Raw genomic sequence first — 15,404 nt, 5'->3', positions numbered from 1 at the left:
TACATAACATTGAAAAATAGACCCAGAAGATATAACACCCCGTGTTTTTTTTAGAGCCAAAAACGTGTTGCAAACTGCACGACCACGTCGATCAAAATAGGTAGTTTATTCCATGTTATTTAATTTTAACGTCTTTGTCCTTGTTGACTGTACTCTATTTTCATGGGGGAGGGTGACGGGTATACGTTAACCATATCTGGCTCATGGACTATACTCTCTATATTTCCTTCTTTTTCAAATCTCAGTTATTCATTAATGTAGGATTACTTCGTAATCGCTATCTTGACCAAATCTACGTTTATAAATGTGGATCTATATCATTGTTAATAACGTTAACTCGGTTTTATCTAGAAATACTACAATTATATACCTCTGAATTTGTGTATAGTAACGCTGTAAACTCGTTTACACGGAAAAGAATAAATGTTCTTTTATATGATACCACATAAAAATAGTAATCTTAAAAATATATTTAACAAAATAAAAAGAAGTAATGTAATATTGTACCCAGAATTTGATGTATTATCATAATTCTGTGTCATTTTATTTTTCTGTTATTTCACCTGATTATTTCATATTGAATTTGTTAATGTACAAGCATGAGAACGGTTAGCTATACATGATGCAATTAAAGAAATCACCACTAGATGGTGAGTAATCTTATTATTAGATACATTTAGTTATATTTACTGGAAAATATGTTCAAGTCTATTCTGTTTAAGTACTACTTACAGTAACAGAGAGCTATTACCAGTTGTCACCTGTATAAATTAAACACACACGCATATATATATATATATGTGTATATGAACGCATATATTCATCAATGGCATCGACTTCAACATTTCACCGTAAACGGATAGAGGAACATACAGTAACACACGAGTTAAAAAATGGTGAGTTTAAAATTTTTGTTAGTTCACCTAATTTGAAACAATACTATCACTAGAAATTTAATTTGCTTGATTTTGTGAATGTAAGTTGTATTTATAAGTTGTATGTATCGTTAGATAAGTTGGTATTTATAACGTGTTTCTGTTTTTTTTACTCTTAAATATTCAGCTCTATAAAGAGGTTATTATTTATGAATGCATATTATTGAATCTTTGTATGCTGCGCAACTTCATAGAACAAAAACGTTATGACACAATTATGATTATTAAATTATGCCACTTGTTTATGTGTCCATGTTAAGCTAATAGCAATACTAGTACTACTAGTATATAACTATGATATATTTTTGTATAGTTATGAAGTTTCAAATTCATCCCCTATATATATTTAAATACCACTGAAGTAACCTCCATTTACGTCTCACTAAAGGACAGTAAAGAGTTTTAATAATTTTTATGAGGTTAGAAAGACCATGTACAGAGCCGTCTACAACTAAGTATAAAGCTAGGAAGGTCATTGCCAAGGAAGGCTTACTATAGTATAATGGATTCAATATACATAAAGTTGGTGACCACTATATATGAATGATTTCCATGATTGTAAGAAATTTAGAATACTTTCAAGAATATAAGCATCATTACTTACTGATTGGAGTAAACATTTTTTGAAATTTGAACGTATCTGTTTATGATTAAGTCTTAAAACTAAATGTTGTTTGTGCTTGTTGACTCCACTTTTATACGTCAGATTTTTTCTCCTTTAGATGTGTTTTGTAGATATTTACAGTTTATATTGTGTTTTCAACAAATTTTCATTTTAACCTAACCCAGTAGTGAAAGGTAATTTTGTGATTATTACAGAAAATAAGATAATCTTATGTATAGAGCTTGAGTTTTACAAGAATAGTTAGTGTGCTTTGTGAAGAACTTATGAACCATGTTACTTGAAGTTAGGAATAAGACTTTTCAAAACAAAGTTGCAAATCTTAGTGCAAATTTTGGAGGCAGAAAAGTGAATAAGTGTATGAAACATTGATGTGAATTGTTAGATCTGCAGACAGTAACATACTAAAGATGAGCTACAAATTCTATGCATAGTACCAAATGTGTTTACACCATTTGGGTTTCAGTGGAAAAGTATAATTTTCTTTTTTTCACATTTAACCAGATGTAGATGTTGGGACTTTTGTGTAATTGGTGATAGTAGAAAACAAAATCATAATGCATAGAAGTTGGAAATATATTTGAGTGTAATGTTATGGTAATCCATATCTCTGGTTAAAGTGGATCTGTTCCTTGGTTTAATAGTTTTCTTTTCAATCAAGTAAACATTATCCTATAGGCCAGAATAAAGACCTCTTTTAAATGAAATTGATATGCTGGACATTTATGTTTATTGTAGGTGTAACAAATAAAGAATATTTAGTTAAATACTTGGATATAATTTGACTAATGCAGCTCATTTAAGTTGTTTTTGGTGGACGTTATTTGCTCCTTATTAATATCTGTAGTTTAGATAGCTCAAAAGTATATTGGATGCTTTATTAGAAATGTTTTTTACAAAAAGAAAAAAAATGTTTTGGTAGTCACAATGCACATGATGTGAAAAATGTCCTTTGACAGTAAGTTTTGTTTTATGCTCTTGAGAAGGATAGAACATACTTCTTGTGAAAATTGAAGATCAGAATCATCAGCTTCTTTTATTACTTGGCCTGATTAATTTAAATTTTGGAAACCTGTATGCAGTCTTGCATGTTCTTGAATAAAATTTTATTTTGTTAGAATTACATGTTTGTAATCTTTTAAAATGTTGTTGGATTGCTACATGTTTATAGATGTGAAGGGCTTTACTTAACTTGGTGTACTGTGAAAAAAAAATTGTGAGTTATGAGTAACTCTGACTGAATGACTGGTCTTTAGAAACTTCTTTCATTTGTGCTTTTTAAAAAGATGGAATTCTTCAAGTGCAATAAGGAATGACATCAAAAGAAGAGAGAGATTACACTTACCAAAGTAAATACTGTACAATTAGAGCCTAATGATGCTCACCATACTTTAAGTGAAACTAAAAGTAGTAATCCATTCACTCTCCTTTATAAAAATATTAAATGTTCAAAGGTGCAACTTCTTAACTTTCTACCATAATGAAAAGAAGGATCAGCAGATTTAATAATTTTTATAGGAAGTTTGCAATGTCTAAGCAAAACTGAACCAGAATTTCAGATACTAATTACATCAATGATGAGTGTAAGAAATTTTGGCCTAATGTCCAAGTGTCCTTAAAGTTATTGGTTCAAAAAGAAATGTAAGTTGTCAGCAGGTTCATAGATGTGTGACATTTTAAACTTGCAGATTTTAATTCACATTAATCACTGTCTACGTTTGTAGATAAAATAATATTCTAGCTATCAATTTGTACATCCATTTAATAAAATGTTAAAGAGGAAAAATTTTTGTTTATTAGATTTAATAGTGTTTTCATTCCCTTATATGACAGAACTAACTTCTAGGCTGAACATAATTGTATTGTGAATAAACATCATAACATGGTCATAATGCACTGATCCACTGAACATTCAAATGCTTAACCTGTTGACTGCCAAGTATTTCAGCTGCTATGGCAACTCTGAACCAAGTCCAAATTCAACTCTAATGCTTCTTCATTTTGTAACTTTTTTTTTGTGATGTAATTTTGGATCGAAAGTGAAACAATCTGTAAGTAGGTCAAATGCATGTATGGTGCTGACATGTAGCGTTGAATGTAGGAATTATTGAGCACGAATTAACTCATCCATGGCACTGTTACCGATCAGTTTGGACGAGTTACCTTGTCTACGACACTGAACAGGTTAAATAAGATAACAAAATGCCAAAACTCTTGTGTCTCCACTATGAATATGGTATTGTTGCACTGTGTGTAAGGTGTACTGATTGTTTTTGTAGGCAAAGAGGAAAAAGACAATGAAAATGGCAAAATCATTTATTACAAAAGAGAAACAAAGTGCCTTATAGTCTATAAGTATTAACTTTTCAAACTGTGGTACAGTTTTTATAATTAATTATAAATGTAAGTGGTCATTTGAAAATGTGTCTGGTATCTGACATGGAGGCCAAGGACTGAGCACTCATATGATGTATGAATATGGGAATCATGATACCATGTTGAAAGTTGTATGAAGAAAACATGTTGGTACAAAATTCATTCTAATAATAAAAATGACTTTCTGATTTATTTTGTGATGACTTGTAACACTTATCTGGAAACATAATGCTACAAGTATGTAAAGGAATATTTTACATGTTTTTTTGTAATGCATATCACTTTGAATAAAAGTATGCATAATGTAATATCAGTCTTTAAAATATTCTCTTCCTTATATTATTAACTTGAATAAAAAGTCAAATATTGTATATAATGGTTGTTGTTGTTTTTTTTTTTGCTGCAAATTTTCCATTTCATGTTTAGATATTTATGTTATGGAGAGTAATGTTGTGTTTGTAATTTTTAAACAATGCGACCCATTTGTGTCTTGCATGAGCAGAAATCTTGTGGCCTCCTCTCCAATTTCCTTACCCCCTCTCTGATAAATAGTAACTTCTCCCATAACTTCACTTGCTGGTATCTTCACTTGTTACTAAATGATTAATCAATCATTTTTGCTGGAAAAATTGTGATACTGTTTTATAATATTGAAATATAGTTTGTACGTATTTTTCTTATTTTTTAACTTTTTGTGATATTTTAACGTTTTTTCTTATGTATACAGTTGTGTGTATGTAGAAATATATACAAATTCATGCTTTGAATGATACAGGAAAGGAAAAAATGTAACATGTATCGTTAACGTTTGTATTTACTGAATAAACCTTTTTTTTAACCCATAAATTGAGTTTTTTTTCTTACTGTATAATGAAATAAATATATATATATATCAACTTGTATCACTATGGTCACAACTTTCTTTGTAAGTAACATAACTAAATAGGATGTTTTGTAGCAACATGAAGGCCATTATTTTCATGAAGTTATTAATTGTTTACAGATTAAGAGTCATTGAAATTGTATATCCATAAGATATAAGATTCACTTTGTGGATATAATTAAGAACCATGAGATTTTTACTCAAGCTGTGTGTCATAGAGGTTGTATTGGTCCTGAAATTAACAACTGCACTCTTATATTTTGTGAAAATGTTTTTATAATTGTAAGAATCAAATAGCAGAAGTTATCTGTCAGACTATAAAACATCCAGTTTAATCTCTTTACATCTTAAAAACTTAGCTTGTAAAATTATGAAAAAAAAAGTTATCAAAAACATTTGTTATTAGCATACAATCCTTGAAGTTAACTCTAAAAGAGAATTTTTTAATCATGAACATATGTGAGAATGTATCTGTTGTTGTAGTTTACAATACACAATGTCCACCACTGGTACAGCAGTAAATCTATGGATTTACAACGCTAAAATAACGGATTTGATTTCCATCAGTAGACTCAGTTGATAGTTCCAAGGTGGCTTTGCTACAAAAAAACACACACAATATGTTATGAGTAAAAGTATTGTCTTGTTGGATCTGTGATTATGGGTTTTCCTATACATCTTGTTTGCAAACTTGTCTGAAGAACATTCAATTTGAAACACCTTTCAGCTTTGTCAGTTTCATTGAACACAGCCTGTAAATTTTGCATTCTGGGTTATGGGTTATTTCATGTTTTGTGCTTATCAAAGCCATTGCTGTTAAGGTGAACCTTCTATTGATACTCCTGTGACTTAAGGCTTAAGAGGCTAATATAGCAATTATTAGTATTGTAAATATCCTTCAGTAAGAACTGTGCATCTCTAGTGCAATGTTCCCTTTAATATTTCTTTGTAGTGGGCAGACTCAATTATCTTTTGAGGATTACTTTTACCTGCAGTGTATTTTTAGCAGTTGTTGGCATGTTTACTCTTGCTTATATTTGGACATCATATTTAAACTGTAGATCTGTGTCTTCTACAAAAAACAAAACAAACTATTACTAAATGACTAATTTGTGAGAAGACTACTGCTTTTGTTGCACAGTGCCTGCTAGATTGCCATGCATGTGTACAGCTTATAGGGAATATTAGTCACAAATATGGATTGTTAATTTTTCTTTCTGGAGAGAGTATGTTCAACTGATGATCAGAATTTACTGGAAGCTTTAAAAGCTACAGTAGTCTTTCATTATACTATAAAATTATTATCTTTTAAACAACTTTTGAGCTCATTAGCATGTACTTAAGTTTGCTCAATATGTAAGATAATTAAGCCTGTTGACATTTCAGTCTTTTGCAAGTAATGGTAATTCTAGATGTATGACACATAGCACAATATTCTTGCAGATGGTGAAATTTAAATTGCTTATTTTTTAGGCAGAAGAATTTAGATGTCTCTATGAACACCAACTTGGTCTTTCTATTGCACCAAATCACACCTTGTTTTACTGTTGCCTTTAAACAATAATTCAACAATACGTTTTGATTTTCTTCGATACCCAAGTGTACCTATTCAATTTGTATTGTAAAAAGAATGAAAACAATTGTCCCCAAATTGTAGAGTCTGTCTAATATCTACTGAACCCCCTTCTTTCTGTACCTTACTTTACATTATTAAGCATGAGTTTTGGTTAAGCCACTTGCCAATTTTAACCCAGCATATGCAGAACCCACTGTGCTATATGCTGTTTCTTATTCTTGGAGCTAACAATATCCACATGACTATATTTGAGTAGACCTGATAAATAAGTGCTCATTGTTTAAAATTTGTAATGGTTGATGGTTGGTCAGGTTGGCACCATGTAGTATTCAGATGCTCCTTTTGGTATTTAATAGTACTGTTATGCACATGTACTAGTTGGAACACCCAAGATCTCTGGGCTAAGACTCTGGCAGTCCACCTTTTACTTTGCCCACAGCCAGAATACCTAGTTATACAGTCTCGTGCAAAATGTGAAATATCATGTATACCTCATCTTTTCAGCATCTGCTTACTCTTTCCAAGATCTGTAGTCAGACAGCTGATATTTATACCATGAGTTTAGGGAGAATTTTGGTTTATGTGAATGTGTTTAAAGGGTGATTATGTTAAGGCATTCTATACAAACAAATGTCAGTGTTTACTTAAAAAGAACATGTTTCACTGTGAGGCTTAAGGTAGTTATGAAAACTTTTATACGTGAAAACAAAGAAGGATATGTAAGCTTGTAAAACTGTTACAAATGTACTGTTACAGTTCTCTTCTTTCTTAGAACTTACACATATACATGTCACTCTATTAACATTATGATTACCAGCATTGATACATTAGGCACCTCAGTCTTATTTAATTATTATTTACAGTATCTTATGTAAGTCATAATTCACGTACTCTCTCTAAACATTTTGTGGTAAATAAAAGCTTGGTATAAAATGAATCCGTATAGACTATGCACAATTGCTTTGATATCTTTGTCATAGCAGAGCAAGTTACTTTAAAGTTTACACCTTACACTTTTTAATTACTTTAATTATATTTTCCTTATTTCTACATGTAACATAGATAGGTAGGATCACAATTCAGATTCTGTTATTTTACCTTTGCTGCATGACCATTCAGTATCTACCTGAGGATCATTTTGTGCTTTTCATAGTTGTCATTATTTTCAAATGTATGTTATTGTGTGAAAGTTTTTTTTTTTTTTTTCCTTTTGTGCTCTTTTATTATATATTCATATGGCTGTTCATTTCTAGAAGACAGCAAACTTGCTGGTTTTACAGCTTTCATATATGTAATCCTTTCCCTAAAAACCAGCTTTTTGTCTTGGGTTATTTTATGATTTAATCAACAAAGTTTGGGCTGACTTCTGAATTTGGGTACAATTAAAGTTATATGTACCTTACTTCTACTTACATTCCAAATCATAGTCCATGGTGCAGGGTTAGACTTTTATTTTCACTCTCGAAGTTCTGTTTCCAATTATTTTATTATCCTTCAATGCCAGTTTCTGTCCATGTCAGATAAGTAAACTTGATTACATATTATCATTCTAAGCTATGTTTTAGTACTCATGTAGACAAAGAGAAATTATATATTTTGTGAAAATAAATTTTGGATAATATTTTTATAATACAAACTAAAGATAAAAGTATATTTCTTCAGTTTTGCACTGTTTTTCCTCTTCACATTGTAAACATTTCCCTAATTCCTCTTAATTATACCAGCATTGTTATTAACATCAGTGAAATGCATTTATTTTGAATTTTTCACCCTAACTTTCTTTCTCTTTCATTATACTTTTTGTTTCCCTGAAAGTTTATCCTTAGCCAGGTTTTCATACCACCTCATTTATAATATGCATTTTACAAATTCATTGTTGACCAGTTATATATGCTTTGTTTGTATGTTGTACCTTACTACCTTCAACATTATGGTAAATTAGGAAAGGCCCCACTTTTCACAAACCATTAAAAAAAAAAGCTACATCTTTTATAAGTGACTTGATTTTTTTATATTTTTTTTTCCAGAAGTGATGGACAGTTTATTTGCTGAAAGGGAATGTGCTTAATATTGTTATTTCATAAAACTACATTGAAAAGAGGCTTAATAAAACAGAAAAAAAGGCTGAAAATTACCCATTTGTATAAATAATTTTCATAACTAATGTGCGTATATTTATTATTTTTGATAATTGGTACTTGGTAGGTAAGTAATTAAACACGATGGACAGAAATGGGTGATCAACTTGAATAATTGATACAAGTGATTACCTATTGTCATCGATTAATTGGAATTATGATCAAACTAATAAATGTAATAATAGTAATTAATTAATTGATATTAGTGTTTCTCATTATTACTGTGTTCAAGTAATCCTATTTTTTATGTCAGAATAGTTGAGAAGTTGAATTAGGCAGACTATCAAGATGAAGAATTAACCAATTATCAAATTCACCAATTGTCCATATATAATGACAGACGTGCATTTTATGTTTCAAATGCATTCCAGCCGATTCTCCTTAACTATTTTGAATACAGTTAGTTGCATACGTGACTGTCTACTGACTCGATTAGGTAGAATCAGTACTAATATTTTGCTGTGTCATAGTTCTTTTTGCTGAATTGTGAAACGGGCATAAATAAATAAAGTTGCTCACTGTGATGTAATATGTGAACCTCATCAGTAGTGAATGGTATAAAAAAACAAGTCATTTGTTTAAAGGTTAGATTTTAGTGCTTGTTTTATGTATTATAAATTTATGAAATAATTACTAAACATCATTTATTATTTTACACTGTTTGATTTGTATATTTGTATGGATTTAGGATTAATCTGAATTTCTGAAACTGTTCAATTTAGTTAAGATGTTATTGGTCTTGTGATTAAAAAAAATACCAGTAACAATGAAAGTATTTATTTGATTATTTAGTTAGGTTTTGTTTTCTTTACTTGATATATTATATTCTTTGCTAGCTGGTAATATAGAATAGGTGTCATTAACTTTTTTTATTCTGATTTCTTTTAATTAACAATTAATTTAAAACAATTTTAAACAGAACTGTTAATTTTTGAACTTGTCAGTTGTCATGAATGCTTTGTATACATTCTTCACTTGTATATTTGTTTCATGTTAATGTTCAGTAATGCTAATCTTTGTCTCATGAGAACATTAAACTTTTTAATCATAGGATCTTTGTCTTTTTAATCTTTCTCTCAGGAGATCTATAAGCTAGTTATAATATTTTTATTACATTTGTTCTGTTGACCTGTATGTGATAAGAATAACTTTGTGACAGAATCTATTTATTATCATTTCATATACAATTCTTTCCATTCATTACAAATGAGCAAACAACCCTTACATTCTGCATGTTATGATCAATAATAATTATCAGGAATATGGGAGATTTTATTAATTCCAGAAAGACAAAGTATCAGATAAAATTATTTCAATTACTATTAGACATTCAAGTGATTTTTTTAAAATTCTATATTTCAAGAAGATATTCAAATTATTTATATAAAAAAAAAACAAAAAACAGGCTGCTGAAGACTCACTATTCAGACTGTAAGTAAGTGTTTACCATAAACTTTTTCAATTGTAAATATTTTAATTGTTTTTCTAATTTCCACCAATTTTGTAAGGAACCAGTTTTAACCTTTTCTGTCGTTATCGTAGGATAGTGTAGAAGTTAAGACACAGTGTATACACTTCAAGGAGATGTACACAACAACCTTGGAAATGTAACACTTTTTATATTTCCAACTTTTAATTTTAATGTTGGTATAAGAGAACCCTAGTTCATGTTGTACACGTAAGAGAGTAAAATTGAGTCTTTTGAAAGTGTTGCTGGTATGTAACTGCTTATTTCTAAGTCTATCCCTAAGAGTGTTGGGTAAGAGATTCTAAGTTTGGTAAGTATTCAAAAATATCAAATTAGTGAGTACTTATGATATTTTAAATATTTCTTTTCACATTTCTGAAAAATTCTGACAAGTGTTATTACCATACTAGTTTTTAATAGAAATAAAAATAGACAGAACTTTTGGAAGTCTTAATGTAATAATGAAAATAACACACAAGTAAAGAATTGTCCACACAGTGAAGAAAATACAATTTCTTCACCAAGTTGAGAAGCAGTGTATTATAGATAATTAACATTTAGGAATGCTGGTTGTCTATTTTTAAATCAATGTCTGTTGTTGACCACATGAAGTGTTTAGACTTAAATTACTTCATTAATGAAATCTGAATAAAAAGTATGTATACAGAAGCCATGAATAATGTCACAGCAAGTAGACTTAAGTATGTTAACCATATGGAGCTTCAGTTATTGATGAACTTATTTTGGAAAGAGTAGAGTTTAACGTCACCAATTATTATTTTTTATACAAAGTGCATCACCTTGAGAGGTATACTCAGTGAAAATAAGCTACAAGATGTGCAGATTAAAGAAACAAAACATAAATGATAAAGCAAATAGGCCTAAGCTAAAGAACTTAACATTTCAACTATCAAAAAGTCATCATAAGCAGTAGATATATTTTTAAAAAGCCAAAGAGTAGAGAGATTAACTTCATAATATTGAGTTTTGGAAAGAAATTAATGGAATTATCCATTATGCTCAGTTCTTTGTTTTAATAACTAAGTGCTTTATCAGATAGTCAAACTATACACACTTTTAAAATTTTCTTAATACAAAACAATGGAAGATTAGGAAAAGTCAATTTCCCTGTCAAAAAGCTATATGTTTGTAAGGAATAAAGTAACTTTCTAAACTTTTGTAGTGGTGGGAGGAATACAGGGTAGTTTGAGAACTGTGAGAATAATTACATTTTATGTTCATTAAGGTTACTGATACACTTGAATAAACCGTGTTTTAACCTTGGCACTTTTCTATTAAGTAATCTATGGATACAAGTCCTGATTCACATTCTGTTTGTGTGGCTGTACTGTAGGAAGTTATGGGATGAATATTTAAGTTGTTGTTTGGTATCAGTGGAAGGTATTTGTCATCCTTTGGATCCATAAACATGGTATGATATTGAGCTGAATAATTATCACTTTGTATTTCTGTGAAACAGAAAGTGGAGCTGATAGAAACTGTGGCCTGAAGTAGGGAAGGCATGAATACGTGTATATCCCATACATACAGGCTGATTACTGCATCTCTAAATCTTCATTTTCATTTAATTTGATAAACTTTCCAAATTTTCTGCCTTCTGATTTATTACTTGTTGGAAAAGGATAACTAGCATAATCAACTTGTGAATTTTAATATTAGATTTATATGTGAGAAATACAGTAATGAAGTTCTGTAAGAAAACTCTGTTACGTTTCCTGCCAATTTTTCATATATTTACAGTATGCATGTCCCTAAATTGGCAGTCCAGTATGAATTGCATGACTGAATAGGATCTCAAAAATGTACAAAATATAGAAAACCTAAGGGATTCTGAAATATTCATCTTTATCACATAGCTTAAGTAATGACACATATTGGTTTCAGATGATAATCTTCACATGTGGAAGGATTGACAGCCAGAAGAAACTATGTGTCATGTATAATACAGGTAAGTTTATCTAGTGTAATGCAAAGTGGAGTATTCCAGTTGAGGTTTTAAAACTGTTGTTATTATTTTCTAACTCTGCTATGACAATTATAGTTTTAGAAGTATGTATTAATAATTAATAGACTTTGTGATGGTACATATATTTAACACAGTTTTGTGTTTCTTTCCTTAATATTTAAATATCTGTCCATTTTGGACAAGATAGGATTTACAGGCCTCAAAAAGAGGTTTATTCAGGTGCATTTATGTTCAAAAATTGAAATTACAAACAAGAACATTTAATGGGTATTGTGGATTACATGAAGTTGATGATATTCTAACCTATTATCTCTTTGATATTTCTTTTCTTTTGCTATTTGCTGGATTTAAATACCATTCAGAAAGTAGTTACTTATGTCAAAATACTTGTCATTATTTGTTTAGAATTATTAATACATTATTTTGTGGAATACATCAAATTGAGAAACCCTACTTGTTGTTTTGCATCACTGAGAACTGTTATCTTGTACGTGACTGTGATGGAATATTTTTTACACATTCCACAAGCCTTCCACAGCCCTAACCCAACACATGTCTATTTGCAGAACACGAGTTATGCCACAATCATCTTAATGCTTTAGTCCAGTACCTGTAGGAGGGTGACACAACCTCAATGCATGGTAATCTCTGTGAGCACAAGCGTAAGATGTAGGCTTATTCTTTCCTTTTACACTGCTTGTGTTTAGGTGTATTTTTTAGTATTCTCAATTAACTATCTTTCTTTAGTGCTATATTGGTTTCATTCTTGTTGCACATTTGTTTTATATGATTGTAATTTTGTTTTCTGTTGCCCTTCCACATTCCTAATTTAAACTATATTCAACAGTGTGGGTCATAATGTATGTACATATATTTGAAAAGTTTTGAAGCCCAGACATTCTTTTTTGAATATTTTCTTCAACTTACTTTGTGGCAGTTGGAGGTACATCATTTGTTCATGGTTCTGATATAAAATTATTGCAAAGAATGTGACGGGTTTTAGCTTTCAATTTGCAGTAAGGTACTTTCAATATCATGAACAACTTCCACAATATTATTGAACTGTGAGGAACCATGGTGTGCTGACATGTCAACTGATGATGTTCCCACGTTTAGTCATTAGATAATTGTTATCCTTCTGTCTATTTTGTGTCTAGTTCAGATTCTTACTTTTTTGTTTCTTTGCTTTCTATGAAGCCTGCATAACCTGTGAAAAATTATAAGCTCTTCTTACTTCCAGCCTGTTTATCATAACATTGTTTTTTGGTGTGTGTGCCTCCTTCTATCTTAAATGAGCATTGTCCCAAATCTTTCTTGTCTTACTCATCTTTGTGACTCATTTACTATGGTCTCAGGGCATGAACCTTTATATATTTTAATCTCCAATCTTTTATGTCTTTTTTTTACTCCTCTTTTGAGTGCTTCTCTTTATTTTGTTTTTCTTTCAGCTATCTGTTTGATTTGAGGCTCTTTATTATGATCCCAACAGTTTTATTGGAGCCAATTATTTTTTATTTGTTACTTTGGTTTCCACTTCTTCCTATTTTGGTATGGTTTCTTTTGTTTCTGTAATCTCTTCAGTCAAGTGTCCTCGTCTCTTATCTTTTTATTTTTACCCTGGACCTTCATCTTGTCTATTTGCATACAAACTTTGGGAGTGTTTCCAGTTCCTTGGAATCTCCTACCTAGATGGTTGCTTATTTGCAATATTCTTCTGTTTCTTTGATTTTTCAACTTGCTGATCAACAGGTGCCTTGGGAGCCACACTGGACTACCCCTATTCTTCTGTTCATTGTCCCCCCCCTTCCTGCACAACTTGCCATCACAACTCCTGGCAGTGACTTCTTTGGAACCAAAAATTACTTTACTGGAAAATTGTGTTGGGCAAAGATTACTTCTTAATTGAGAAGAATGTGATCTCTCATTGGCTGCTGCACATCTCGCAAAGTCACATCCCATGGTCTTTTCCATTCTATCACTACTTTGCTACTTTGGGCTTTATTTTTCATATTGAGCCATTGGTATCCTTTCCTTGTATCATTTATCTCTCAAATTATGTATTCTCTTTGCTTGTAGTCATTGTTGTTCAGATACTTACCCCACAGACACTTCCTCTACTCTCTACCGTAGGAACAAGTTTGTTGTTCTCAATCCACCCTCTTTTCTTCTGAAGACTTGGGGTACCAAGAAGAATGATTGGATCTTTTCTTCCATCTCTTTCTCTCTCTTCTATTTTATAATTTTATAATCATTTCATTCCTGATCCTCTTCTGTATCCTGTATGGGATGTTCATTGCTGTCTTGCTGAGCCTGCTCCTTTGGAAACATACCTTGGCCTATTTTTATCATTGCAAATTTTGTATTCAAACTCAATTAACTGATTAGGTTTGCCAATTCTTCTGTTTCTCACACTCTTCTTTTGGGAGGTGAGCCATACAGTTTTTTGCATCTCTTGTTGTTAGTGTCAGGATGTTCCAGCCTTTCTTGCCTCTTTTCATCAGTTACCTTTGGAAGTGATTTTACAGGCTGGTATATGGACAACTCTTAAGGCATTCATTTCCCATTGCTCATATCACTAGTTGGTTTCCTGTGCATCTGGGTTTTGTCTATCTTTCAATATTGAACAGTCTACCCTAAGGCTGTAGTGTAGCAGGTTTTGCCTGTTGTGTTTTTCAGTCATCTCCATGTCATTTGTATTTTTCATGGCACCTTCATATGTGTACCATCATTTTTATACACATTATAACACTGCAAATTCCTCCCCAAAGAGAAAAAAACAGCAGTAACAACAATGCAGAAACTGAACTGGAAAAGAAAAGACTTACCATATTAAATGTTCTATGAACGTCTACCCCTTACATTCTTTTTGCTTGATGTTACCAGAATCTGCTGAGTATCCAGCATTGCCCCATTGGGAATACTTAAGTAAATCTGCATCAAATGGAGAAAAATGGAAAATGTTAAACCCATCCACCCCTGTTGAGTGTCTACAATTGAGCTAAACGTTTTCTGCAGGTTTGCTTTGGTAGTGTATCTTTATGATTGACATTGCTGTTTCTGTACCTTTTGGCAAAACCATACGACCAACCCCCCCAAAAAAAACAAATGAACAGCACTTGGTATAGACCTGCCCTTACACTTGGCAGGCACTTCAAGTCTTAGTCACAACCTGTTGTACTGTTTCTTGGTGGGGACCCAATTTTATGATTGTCCCTTATAATGATGGTAGATGCACTCTCTCCAGTATCCTCCCTAATGGAAGAAAGCAGAATGTTGTAATAAATGGTGTTCAATTGCTAAACTAGGTTAATGTTGCAAGTGGGATATACCTGATCTCAGTGTTAGAACCTTTGATTCTTTTATTTACCTCGGGGACATAGATGAAAGAATGGTCAGTAAATTACTTAAATTTGATAATG

The 15,404-nt window shown here is 31.1% G+C and overlaps 1 protein-coding gene across 9 annotated transcripts in view; it reads left to right on the top strand.

The window, feature by feature from the left end:
• Positions 1-519: 519 nt before the first annotated feature.
• The window catches only part of LOC143252088 (ribosomal protein S6 kinase alpha-5-like), a 126,409-nt gene continuing 111,524 nt past the window's right edge, over positions 520-15,404 (top strand). For 2 of the 9 annotated variants that reach the window (XR_013028815.1, XR_013028816.1), the window contains exons 1-2: positions 604-896; positions 11,904-11,967. Coding sequence is in view for 3 of the 9 variants with exons in the window: in XM_076503705.1 (XP_076359820.1) it covers positions 827-896 (70 nt within the window). In the remaining 6 variants the exon portion in view is untranslated. Of the gene's footprint in view, positions 897-11,903; positions 11,968-15,404 lie in introns of all 9 variants that reach the window. The other 7 variants (XR_013028813.1, XM_076503700.1, XM_076503703.1 and 4 more) reach the window with 6 other exon arrangements.

Source organism: Tachypleus tridentatus, chromosome 6 (assembly GCF_004210375.1).
Source record: "Tachypleus tridentatus isolate NWPU-2018 chromosome 6, ASM421037v1, whole genome shotgun sequence".
Classification (NCBI taxonomy): Eukaryota; Metazoa; Arthropoda; class Merostomata; order Xiphosura; family Limulidae; genus Tachypleus; species Tachypleus tridentatus.
This window is presented reverse-complemented; position numbering and strand designations above follow the sequence as displayed.